At 39.1% G+C, this 12,863-nt stretch overlaps 1 protein-coding gene across 1 annotated transcript in view; it reads right to left on the bottom strand.

The window, feature by feature from the left end:
* Positions 1–12,863, bottom strand: part of itfg1 (integrin alpha FG-GAP repeat containing 1) — a 154,120-nt gene that overhangs the window by 124,507 nt on the left and 16,750 nt on the right. Inside the window, exon 7 of the mRNA XM_083550894.1 lies at positions 35–93. Within this exon, the coding sequence (XP_083407020.1) occupies positions 35–93 (59 nt within the window). The remainder of the gene's footprint in view (positions 1–34; positions 94–12,863) is intronic.

Below are 12,863 nucleotides of genomic sequence, written 5' to 3' on the forward strand. Positions count from 1 at the left end.
ATATGGGCAAGATGTAAGTCAAGGTGAGGCTTACCGTATTGATCCAAGTCTCAAACCCGAATGCTGGAGTCAATCCCGTGCTGAGAAACAAATCTGTAAGGTTAAAGATCAGAAAGACAAACAGAAAAGAGAAGAGTCAGGAAATCGAACAGATTATAGTTATGCAAGTTCCTTCAAAATTCAGAAAATGCTGCAAGGAAATTTATGTACCTTGATGCAAGGTATTTTTTTCCCCATTTTACATATGTACCGCCTCCTATACACTAAAGCAGCAGTTTAGTGCCAACAGCTAGTGGGAGTTAGTTTACTTTAATTGGCAAAACAAAATACCAGTACTATAGTTATGCAAAGAAAAAAAACACTTGGGGACATGGTGTAAGAGAAAAATAAAAATAAACCACGGAGTTGTCGTGTGTTATAGTCTGTTTTCCAGGATGTCTAGAAACTTTAAATAGTTGGTCCCTTACCAGCCTCTCCCAAAGTTAATACGACACAAAAGCCATTTAATAAAAAGACATTTTAACGATAAACTACAAAAATCTACAAACTCATCTGTCATTTGATTTTTTCAGATCAAGTATTTGCGCGTTAGTAAACTGTAAGACTTGTAGAAATGATAGACACATTACAGTTTTTACCTCTGGCAGTTTATACTACACTGCCAAAAAATTATGATGCAGCAAAAGTATAAAATATTTTTTTCCCCCATCACTAACATCACATCCCTGTATGCCAACATCAGGCTGAATACTCAATTCTGTTTGGCTGAACAACTATGATCATAGAAACATACTGTTACAGTTGCATAGCTAAGTGGATGCTCTTTATGTGTTGTTTAACTATTATGGTGGAGATTGTTATTTTAATAAAATAAAATGAGTCAAAGCACAGGATGAATTTAATGAATTGGAGAAGAAAACATCAACATGAGAAATATAATAAAAACTGGCACAAGGAGTTAACACCAACAGCTTTATTATTAATAACTAATAAACTAATTTATTTACTCACTCACTCACTCACTCACTCACTCACTCACTCACTCACTCACTCACTCACTCACCAACTTATCTACAAACTCACTGGCACATTCACTAACCCATACAGTAACTCATTCACTAACTTATTCACTAACCCATTCACTAACTCATTCACTAACCCATTCAATAACCCATTCAGTAACTCATTCACTAACCCATTCTCTAACACATTCACTAACACATTCACTAACCCATTTACTAACTTATTTACTAACCCATTCACTAACACATTCACTAACCCATTCACTAACATATTTACTAACCCATTCACTAACTCATTCACTAACACATTCACTAACACATTCACTAACACATTCACTAACCCATACACTATCTCATTCACTAACTTATTTACTAACCCATTCATTAACCCATTCACTAACCCATACACTATCTCATTCACTAACTTATTTACTAACCCATTCATTAACACATTCACTAACCCATACACTATCTCATTCACTAACTTATTTACTAACCCATCCACTAACTCATTCACTAACACATTCACTAACTTATTTACTAACACATTCACTAACTCAAAATAAATGTATGCTAATTCAAACTAACTCAGAATAAAGTAACAAAAATAAATAAAAAGTATAAGTATAAGTATACTAAAAGGAAAGTCTAAAGTATAGTCTCGTATATGTACCACTTAGTGCAAGACGACCCTGAGGTACATCCCAAAAGCAATAATACAGACAGTCATCCAGCATCTATATTTCAACTCAGATGATGGATTCCTCAGGTTCGATACATCAATGTTCCTGTAATTAGAGCTTGTGATGTTGAAAGGGAATGTGTTATTGCACTATTGATATCTTTCAAAAGCTTGTGGCTGACACATCGAGTGAGATTATTCTGCTAGGATTTAACACGGCGCGTGTGAGGCTTCGTCTGAAAGCCTCGTTTAGCCTGCCATCGTCTAGCGATGAAAGCGGCCAACGTCGGGGCGACGTGTAACGCCGACGCGCAGGGTAAGGGATACGAGATGTAGTGTTAAAAGAAATGCTACATCACAGAATGAGTGTGTGCTGGGCTGTTTGCTGATTAAGCTATGAAAGAAAAGTGTGCATCCATCCTTTCAGAGTTTTCTATTTTCTCTCGACAAACCTTGCTCTCACGCTGAATGTGCGGAATAAACAGCTTCATTAATCAGATTGAGAGCGCTGCTGCTGCACTGGCCTGATTACACACACACACACACACACACACACACACACACACACACACACACACACACACAAAATCCTAAAACCCAGACACCTTCTTCACCTCAAACAAAAACACACAACAAAAGTTCATTAAGATCTATTGACTATCTATGAGTGTACTATGTGTATCACACAATGATGTGTGTGTGTGTGTGTGTGTGTGTGTGTGTGTGTGTGTGTGTGTGTGTGTGTGTTTACGTGTGTGTGTTTACGTGTGTGTGTGTGTGTTTTTCAAAGAATAAACTGAACTAAAATGATGTTACATGTTATACACAGTTTGCTAAATATAATTGTATAATAACAGGAGCACTGATATGTATGTATAAGTTAAAAAGCCACATCTGACATGTGTGATTTCAAGTTAGCTATTAATTGTGTGTGTGTGTGTGTGTGTGTGTGTGTGTGTGTGTGTGTGTGTGTGTGTGTGTGTGTGTGTGTGTGTGTGTGTTTTGACTTTAGCACATCAGTGGCACCCGTCCTACCTAGCTGTCTAATCAAGAGTGTCTGAGAGCATAATGGAGAGTGACCGAGAGGGATGTGACGACTGCTCTGCCTCTGCTAATTAATTTGATTAAATATACCATAGTTATTTATTAATATATGCCATGATTAGAGCTCTGATTAATTTCACGCTCTTGTTTCCGTGAGCGAAGGCATGCAACGCCTTTCCATTTCGCATAGACTGATTTGATTTCCCACAATGCACCAGAATGCTTGTCTGTTGCTCTACAGGCTTTTTCCTTTTCTTTTTGACTGATACTTGGTTTGAGTCTCAGTAAAGGAGGTGTGGCCTCTGTGTGTCCGCCTCAGTAAAGAAGGTGTGGCCTCTGTGTGTTCGCCTCAGTAAAGGAGGTGTGGCCTCTGTGTGTCAGCCTTAGTAAAGGAGGTGTGGCCTCTGTGTGTCCGCCTTAGTAAAGAAGGTGTGGCCTATGTGTGTTCGCCTCAGTAAATGAGGTGTGGCCTCTGTGTGTCAGTCTTAGTAAAGGAGGTGTGGCCTCTGTGTGTCCACCTCAGTAAAGAACGTGTGGTCTCTGTGTGTCCGCTTCAATAAAGAAGTTGTGGCCTCTGTGTGTCCGCCTCAGTAAAGGTGTGGCCTTTGTCAGCCTCAGTAAAGGAGGTGTGGCCTCTGTGTGTCAGTCTCATTAAAGGAGGCATGCTCTGTGTGTCAGTCTCATCAAAGGAGCTGTGGCTGTATTGCATACACAGATGCTTATTGCTGTCGGTCTGACATCACACACACACACACACACACACACACACACACACACACACACACACACACACACACACACACACACAGAACCAAGAACGTAAGCATCTCAGCATCTCTAATTACAGAGTACAGTTACATCCCATAATTTCAGGCCGAATCCTGACGGTGAGGAGGAGAAACACGACACTAAACACAGTCAGTCAAGCACAAAACCTCTAAACGAGTGAAAATGGCTTTGTTGGGAGCTGGCAGAGAGCAGATTCATTCAATATTAAAAAACAAAAACAAAAACACACATTCACATTAAAATGATGCCTGGAGAAAAGCTTTAAGATCAGACAGCGGAAAACAGAGAGCTCTGCTCATCTGAAAGAAAAAGAAAAATGAAAGATTTGAAACTGTAGGTGTTTTAGCCGATGGAGTCATTTTTGTTCTTCTACACAGATTACAGACATCAACAAACTGTAAGGAATGATGGTGAGGAGGAAAGTCCATGATATAGAGAGGAAGAGGAGGAAGAAGCCTCTGAACGGGACTGGGAATACGGGGAATTCTGGGATCTGAACTGACCCCTCAACATTTTATGAGGCGACTCTACAGAGCCGAAAAAGACCAAAAGTATTCCGAAATATATAAAGACAATCAGACTGGTATCGATTAGCGATGTGGCAAGCGAGAACCCTTTACATGAAAACAAGTGCGTGCGTCATTGTTAGAAATAAAAGGGACTAAAATCGAGCGCTGCGGTTTTTCCGCTCTCTGGCGCACAAACGGCTCACGGCTCCAGCTGAGGTATTTCGAGAATGCAACAAGAGCGCATCTCATTTATCTTCCAGGCTGAAATGTGGAACGCTGTGCAGGCTGGAAACGAGCAAGGAGAAACCTGATTAGGTACGAATTTTATAGAGATGAGAAAAAAAAAAATGACAAAACGACAACAACTATGAAAACAGCACATCACTTCAGCACTAATCTGACCAACGAGATAGAGATATTTCGAGAGAATAAGAAATTACAAATATGAATATTTAGACAATAAACTGATACATAAAGGATGAAAAGAGAACAATTGAGAGAAAAAAGTGAGCAAGAGAAATGAGCAAGGAGAATACCTGAATAAGCAAATGACAGAGAAATAAATGAGAAAAAACAACTAAAATGTGGGAGATAGAGGACAGAGAGAAAGAGAGAAGGAGAGAGAGAGAGAGAGAGAGAGAGAGAGAGAGAGAGAGAGAGAGAGAAATAAAAGGAAGAGGAAGTGCAAGAGAGATGTTGATGACAGCATTACATTATTATGGGAAGACAAAAGGAGCAAATGAGTGATGAAACAAAGAGAAACAGGTCACAGAGAGAGAGAGAGAGAGCGACAGAGAGAGAGAGAGCGAGAGAGGCCTGTCTATAAACCTGCTCTCATTCTCCTTTCTTGTGTTTCTCTCACTGAAGGAGGAAAAGTGTCGCATAAAGAGCAAAATAAGGCACAGGAATAAATTAGGGCAACACACGTGTGCGCACACACACACACACACACACACACACACACACACACACACACACACACACACACACACACACACACAAACACACACACAAACACACGCACACGTCTTACTGCACCGAGATAAAATGCACAAAGGACACGGCGTTCCTGCTCCGTCCATTCCTGATTTGTCGGATCACTGTCTGATTACCGTCTGAATACTGTCTGATCACTGTCTGATCAACATCTGATTACTGTCTGATCATCCTCTGATTACTATCTGATCTCTGCCTGATCTTTGTCTGCTCACCGTCTGATTACCGTCTGAATACTGTCTGATTACTCCCTGATCACCGTCTGATTACTTTGTGATCACCATCTGATTACTGTCTGATCTGTCTGATCACCATCTAATGTCTGTCTGATTTCTGCCTGTCTTTTTAAATGATAAACTAAAAAAAAAAAAAAAAAAAAAATGATAATAAAAATTATATATATAAAAGAGGAAAGAAATTAATGTGTAGAGTAGGAAGAAAAAAAAAGATAGAAAGAGATAAAAAGAGAAGATACAAAGTAGTAGTAAAGAAAGAAAGAAAGAAAGAAAGAAAGAAAGAAAGAAAGAAAGAAAGAAAGAAAGAAAGAAAGAAAGAAAGAAAGAAAGAAAGAAAGAAAGAAAGAAAGAAAGAAGCAACCTCCAGCAGGAAAAAGTGTAGAAGCACTTTATAATAAATGCAACAAAGAAAACTGTACCAGGAATGCACAAGCATGTGAAAATAAAACACACTGGTGCCACGCATGAAGGTGAAACACCAGCAGGGTGAGCAGAAACTGTATAATCCTCATCACGTGAATATGGTACAGATTAATAAAGTGTTATTGTGTAAACTGTTTGTTTATAACTTCAGCACAGTCGCACTGCATCTGTTCAGGTTGCGCAATCAGTCAATCGTCAATTTACTCGCTCATAGTGAAGGATTCAATTAAAACGATGCGAACAAACACTAAATCTAAAAGCAGCAAATAACAGCAGCAGTAAACAATCACATTTTTAGTTGCTGTTGTCGTTTTCAGAGAATGATGATGCATTTGTACACCAATACATCCAGGCTTTCATTGCATTTCTCTACTACAACAGTAACTTGTCTGTTTTCATGATTTCCTGCGGCTTTACTATGTTCAAATGCCTTTTTTCATGTTTGTATGTTTAATTTATGCAAATATAATTTAATTATTACACAAAATTAAATAAATAATATTCTAAATGCTTATATATTCACAACTGCACAAAATGTCTGTATTTTTTTAATTGACAAAAATGTTATGATATATATTACTTTTATATTTTTTAAGCCTGGTTGTCAACTTGTCATCTGCAATTATCATTACAAACAATACCAATGTTGATTTACACAAAGTGCTTTAAATATTGTTTACATTTTTTTTGTATTTGTGTCAATTTTTTTTATTTGATATTTTTTTTACAGAAAGAAACAACTCAGCACGAGTGAATTTGTTTAAAGGAGAAATCCCCAATGCACTTAAAACAGTCATTAAAAACTTTAAAATGTCTAAATTAAAAATAAACTCAATATGTGGCTCTGCAACTTATGATTATTTTTTATATATAAATACCCCCCCCAAATAAAAAAAAAACGATAAAAAAATTTAAATAAATAAATAAATAAAAAAGAAATTAAAAATAATAATAATAATAATAATAATGATTAAATAAAATGTTTTGCTTATTATAAGTATATAAAACCCTAATTATGGGTATTTATGTATAAAAGTGAACTTAAAATAAAATGCCAAAGTCACATAGTGAGTTTATCTTTCATTTCGACATTTTAAGGTGTATAGTGGCTGTTTTGTCAAGTGCATGGGGGATTTGTCCTTATATATATATATATATTGTACATTTTCACATTTTTTAAGAAAAAAGTATTATTATTATTATTTAATACTTTAATATGTTTGCTCTTTTTAAAACAATGTTTGCTTTTTCTCAGCACACTGTGTGTGTGTGTGTGTGTGTGTGTGTGTGTGTGTGTGTGTGTGTGTGTGTGGCCTAGCATGTGCAGTCGAGCTCTGAAGCGATCTGGAGAACATGATGGCAGTTTAAAGGTAAAGCGAGATTACAGCTGCCTGTAAGCGTACAGAAATAACCTGAAAGCATCGGGATAAATAAAGCCATCGAGAAAAGAAAAAAAAGCTTTCCGATATACGGAGACGGTTGCCATGCCAACAGAAACATATGCTGCACGCACACACACACTTGGCAGGTTCGCTGTGATGCTCCAAGTTATTTATTTGCCTTGTGTGTGAATAAATTGCTCTGAACAGGTCGCACGCCTCCATCTTGTCTCTCGGAATGAAGCTCCACTGCGAAGACTGTAATTAGCCATAAACACTCGGTCCTAAATCAGAGCACGTCTTTAACACCGCCTCGGCTCACAAATACGGCAATAATTAGACACGAGGCTGAGGAAGAAAAAGCCGTCTGTGGTATGATTGCACGCGATTCATTAGAATCAATCGCTGAACATATCAAAATCACTTTTCCTTTGGCCGTGATGACTACTGGACATTTTTGACAACGTCATAATGCTTACATGCTCACTCACACACACACACACACACACACACACACACACAGAAACATGGACGAAGAGGAGCGTCATCACTGACATCATGTCACATTTTACATCCTGCATCCTCATCAGTCATCAGGGAGATGTTAAAGAAATCTTCACAAGCCAAGCACCCAGACTTAATAGACTGTCTGTACATTCACAGACATGCTTCAACTTCTGCCTGAGCAGATCACAGGAAAGCTGAGCCATAACTTCAAAAAAAGAGATTCAAAAGTGATGTCTAGATTGACTCATGATGTGCATGTTCTTATCGTGATCCGTAGTAAAATTTCTCTGACTGTACCATATTTTGACCAGTAGGGAGTGCTTTCATGAAATTTGTTGAACAGGCCTTGAACAGGTTCATGGAAATGGTAGTTCAGCTTAGAACCTAAGATCTTAGACTTCTGATCAAAAGGTCATGCGTGCTGGGCTCTTGAGCAACCCCCGAAAACCCCTTAACTGCTCAGCTGTATAAATAACTGGTCAAGATTTTGAAGATGCCTAAAAAAGTTTTATGTCAGTATGCACAGTCATTGCTGAGATTACGGTCTGGTTTCCTGTTTGGTGGATTCACTGGTGGGTATTACGGTTACAGTTAAAAAAATGTGTGCACCAAATTTGGCGATGATTGGATTACTTTTTAATTGTTTTGTTTTTTAATCCAAGAATGCCTTGACCCAGGAAGGAAGCATATAATGCTCTCTCAAATCTCTGTGCCACATTTCACAATTTGGCAGAATTAGAGAAAGAAGAAGAACAATGTGTGCATGGACAGTTATTTCAGTTTCACAAGCTGCTAAAAAGAAGGTGAGCATTAACATCTTAAAGTGGACATAACACAGTTTCGGCCAATCTCATGATAATCTTGAGAACCTAGAGCATGGGTCCCTGAACTCTGGCCCACGAGGCCAAATACAGTCTGCCCCCACCTTTCGAACGGCCCTCTGACCAATGCCAGAGACATATTTTAAAGATTTTTATCTTTATTGAATAATAAAGGTTGGCTTTCAAACATAAACCTCCCCCTAGTTATTAATAGAGGTCAAGGTGATTGCTGGAACTACTGTACTGTACAGTTTCAGCAAAAAAATAAATCCATACGGATAGTTTTTCCGGTCTGCTATCTTTACGGTAGCGGCCTCTAGAGGCAATCACTGTCACCATGTGCTGTTTGTTTTGAACCTATAGAATAGTATGGCATCCTTCATAGCTCTGAAGAGTCTTTAGTTTTATCCGATTTATATATAAATATAGAGTTACGATTCTCTCCAAAAAAATCGTCTGCGAGTTGTGACATCGCCATAAATAAAACAGGAACAAAAACTTTACGGTTTGAAATAAACTACGGCTAACAGTTAAATCAACAAGGTTTACTCACATCCAAAAACACACTCGTTTAGAGACATTCTTCTTGAGTCAGACGTGTGCAACCGACACCATTCGTAACTGAATGAAGCATGGTGATGGGTGGGCTTTTGCTCTTGCTATGGTTGCTGTGCGTGTGCTCTCCCGGGAGAAGTGTCCATTCAAGGAATTCCGCTCTTCATGATGTCATAAAGGTCCATACTTTCTGGAACCTATACAAACCTGAATAGAGTGTATTTTGCACAGAAATGCTCAATGATAGATATTGGTTTTGTATTTACATATTGGTTTTGTAAAACTTTGGCCTGCATGAAATAGCATTAGACCCCCCCTTTAAGTATCATAAACTCCTCAGGAACATTCCCTGTTATTTTATCTTTTGAAGTTCCTCCCTCGCTGTCTCCGTGTTATAAACGCATCACGTCTACTTTACTAATAATGATGATGGATACACGCAGCAACCCGACTAACCCTCGGGGATAAATAAAGTTGAGCTTGATTCAATTTTGCTGAAAAATAAACAAAGTGTCAGAAGCGAGTCCGATGCCGTTCGCTCGGCTCTGAGCGTATCAGCGGAGAAATATTTAAATATCGCCGGTTAGCGGTTATGAAAAATGACATGATGGATGGAGCTGAACCTACAGCCTGTGGGGCTGAAAGAAATGAGAAAATCACGTTTGAGGAATAAACCAGACGCTTTGAAAAAGGGACTCTTCGAAAAAATACAAAAGCACTTTGGAGACAAAAAAAAAAAAAACATCCGCAGGAAAGAGCAGACGGAGCAAATCGCTCCTTATAACGTCTTCCAGTATGCAAATACAATAAACTAAAAATACAATACTGTCTGGTTCAGAGCCGTTTCTATACCATAAAAGAGTCTTTAGAGCCTTTTGAGACGATGTGATTTAAATACAGTTCACCTGATACAATTCAACATGGAAGTGGAAACTCAGTGGTTAAGTGTTGTGATTTTTGTTCAGAAAACCATGAGCTCAAATCCCAGCACCACCAGACTGCCACTGCTGGACCCTTGAGTAAGGCCCTTAACCCTCACCTGCATTGGGAATAAACGAGGTAATTATAAGTTACTACGGATAAAAACCCAATTCCAGAAATGTAAATTCAAAGCAAAACTATTCAGGGCTGCATCAGCTGCTACAAAATCATTACTGAGATTTCACCGATACACTTCACCGCCATTTCCATATTGCAGACACTAAATTCACCCCCTCTTTCTCCCCCCCCCCCCCTCTCTCTCTCTCTCTCTCTCTGTCGCTGTGTCTCTATCTCTCTCTCCCCTCTCTCTCCATCTCTGTCTCTGTCTCTGTCTCTGTCTCTCTCTCTCTCTCTCTCTCTCTCTCTCTCTCCATCTCTCTCTCTCTCTCTCTCCATCTCTGTCTCTGTCTCTCTCTCTGAGTGTCTGTCTCTCTCTGTCTCTCGCTCTCTCTCTGTTTGTGTCTCATTCTTGTGCGCTCTCTCTCTCTCTCTCTCTCTCTCTCTCTCTCTCTCTCTCTCTCTCTCTCTCTCTCTCTCTCTCCTTTTTCACTTTCTCTGTGTGATACTCTCCATTTATGTCTCTCTCAAATTCTTTTTTGCTGTTTCTATCTCTAATCTCTCTCTCTCTCTCTCTCTCTCTCTCTCTCTCTCTCTCTCTCTCTCTCTCTCTCAATCATTTAGGAACATACATTTTTTTTAAACCCCATTGATCTCATTGAGTCATAGCAATTTGATATGCGATTCTGAGACCTTTAATATAAAACGATTCTGAGCCTCCAGTATACGATACGTTTTAAAAGCCGTTTTTGATCCAGACTCATTGTGATACGACGTGATTCAGAGCTGTTTAGATACAAGTTTGATCTGTTTTAGTCCGATACAATTCAGGGCGATTTTCAATTGGATAGGACACAGGACTGCTTTAGCAGAATTCAGAGCTGTTTTAGTACAGGATAAATCAGAGGTGTTTCTATTGCATGTGATTCAGTGTCGATTTACAAGGATACAATTTATAGCTGTTGCTACGAAGTTTCGATATGATATGATGTGATATGATATGATTCAGAGCTATGTGTACATGATCAGATCCAATAGGTTTCAATACTGCATGATTTATAGCGGTTTGCATATGTAACTCAGAGCCATGTTGGTGAGTAAAATCTGAGATTAGTCTGACCTGACATGGAATTACTAAACAGGAATAATGATTAAGATGAGAAACTATGAATTGGATTTCACTTTGCTATCATTTGAGGAAACTATGGACACATTCTTTCGAACTTGTTAAAAATAAGGGACAGTGACTAGCAGGACAGACAGACAGACAGACAGACAGACAGACAGACAGACAGACAGAGAGAGAACATCAGCCTTAAATGTTGAGGGTGGCTCCTACTTAAGCTCCTCTATGTTACAGAAAAATAGGGAAGATTGTAGAGGACATAGGAATTGCATCTAGTACTCTGAATGATCTTTAATAAAGTACAGTTTAAGACTTACTGATAAGGGAAAGAGAGAGAGAGAGAGAGACGGGGATGGGGATGGGGCAGGGATGAGGATGGTGGGTATTGCTGATAGAGTTTATTTACTGAAGTAATTTAAAACCGTGACCGTGGGAGGAGGGAGATTATATTAACACACACTTCTTTATGTGAGGTCAGTGTTCGAGTGAACCTTTAGCCAATCGATAAAGCTCTTTAAAGGGCCGTCCTTTTAACCTCCCCGCCTCCTCCCTTCTACTTCTTCTTCTTCTTTCCTGACACAGAGTTAGTGCAGGGAGAAGAGAGAGAGAGAAACAGGCAAAGTATGCGAGAGAGAGCACCAATGGAAAGGTTTTCAGTAGAATGCAGTAGCAGAAGAGAGTGAACAAAAAACAAAAAGCCATCACAAATATAATAATTAAACCTGAAGCCTTTTTAAAAAGACAACGTGTATTGCACATGAATAGACATTCTATATATATCTTGATCTATCTATCTGTCTGTCTGTCTGTCTGTCTGTCTGTCTGTCTGTCTGTCTGTCTGTCTGTCTGTCTGTCTGTCTGTCTGTCTGTCTGTCTGTCTGTCTGTCTGTCTGTCTGTCTGTCTGTCTGTGAAAGTGAAATAGATGTTAGCAAATGGTGCCCACAATCATTCCAGCCATGCTCTCATTCCAACATCAGAAAAAGGCAGAGGAACAGCACCAAAACAAATTTCCCCTTATTTGAAAAATCTCTCCTCTATCTTCAAGACCTCTCGAGTCGCCTCGGCAAAGTCATTGTACCTTTTCAGCCTGAGGCTGTGTATTCACGAGAGGGTTCGAACGCTCTGTGATGGGTGTGTGTGTGTGTGTGTGTGTGTGTGTGTAAAAAAAGGGATTTTCCTCTAGCATGTGTGCTGTTGATGAAGAACTGACCTTGAGGAAAAGAGGCTCCCCCTATATCACTGTGTGCGGCGTAAACAAAACAAACACACACACACACACACACACACACACACACACACACACTCACACACACACACACACACACACACACAGCTCAAACGGGCAACACCACAGAAATGATAAAGGTAATCATTTATTTAAAAAAAATACTTTTTTTTTTAGTATAATATAATTCATAGCTGTTGATTTCAAGGCACATACTGAATGCAGTAGCATCAAAGTTTCTCTTCACTTCAACTAGGAGATTTAAACCTGTTCCAGCATGACAATGCCCCTGTGCACAAAGCCAGCTCCATGAAGACATGCTGCACGAGTGGTCCGACTATAGAGCTATAGAACTGGAACTTTGGATGCACCTCAGGCCTCCTCGCCCTACATCAACACCTGACTTTATTAAACACCCCTGTAGCTGAATGAGCACAAATCCCCACCAACACACGCCAGCATCTAATGAAACATCTTCCCAGAAATGTGGAAATTATTATAATGTGAACT

This window comes from Silurus aristotelis (assembly GCF_946808225.1).
Source record: "Silurus aristotelis genome assembly, chromosome: 9".
NCBI lineage: Eukaryota > Metazoa > Chordata > Actinopteri > Siluriformes > Siluridae > Silurus > Silurus aristotelis.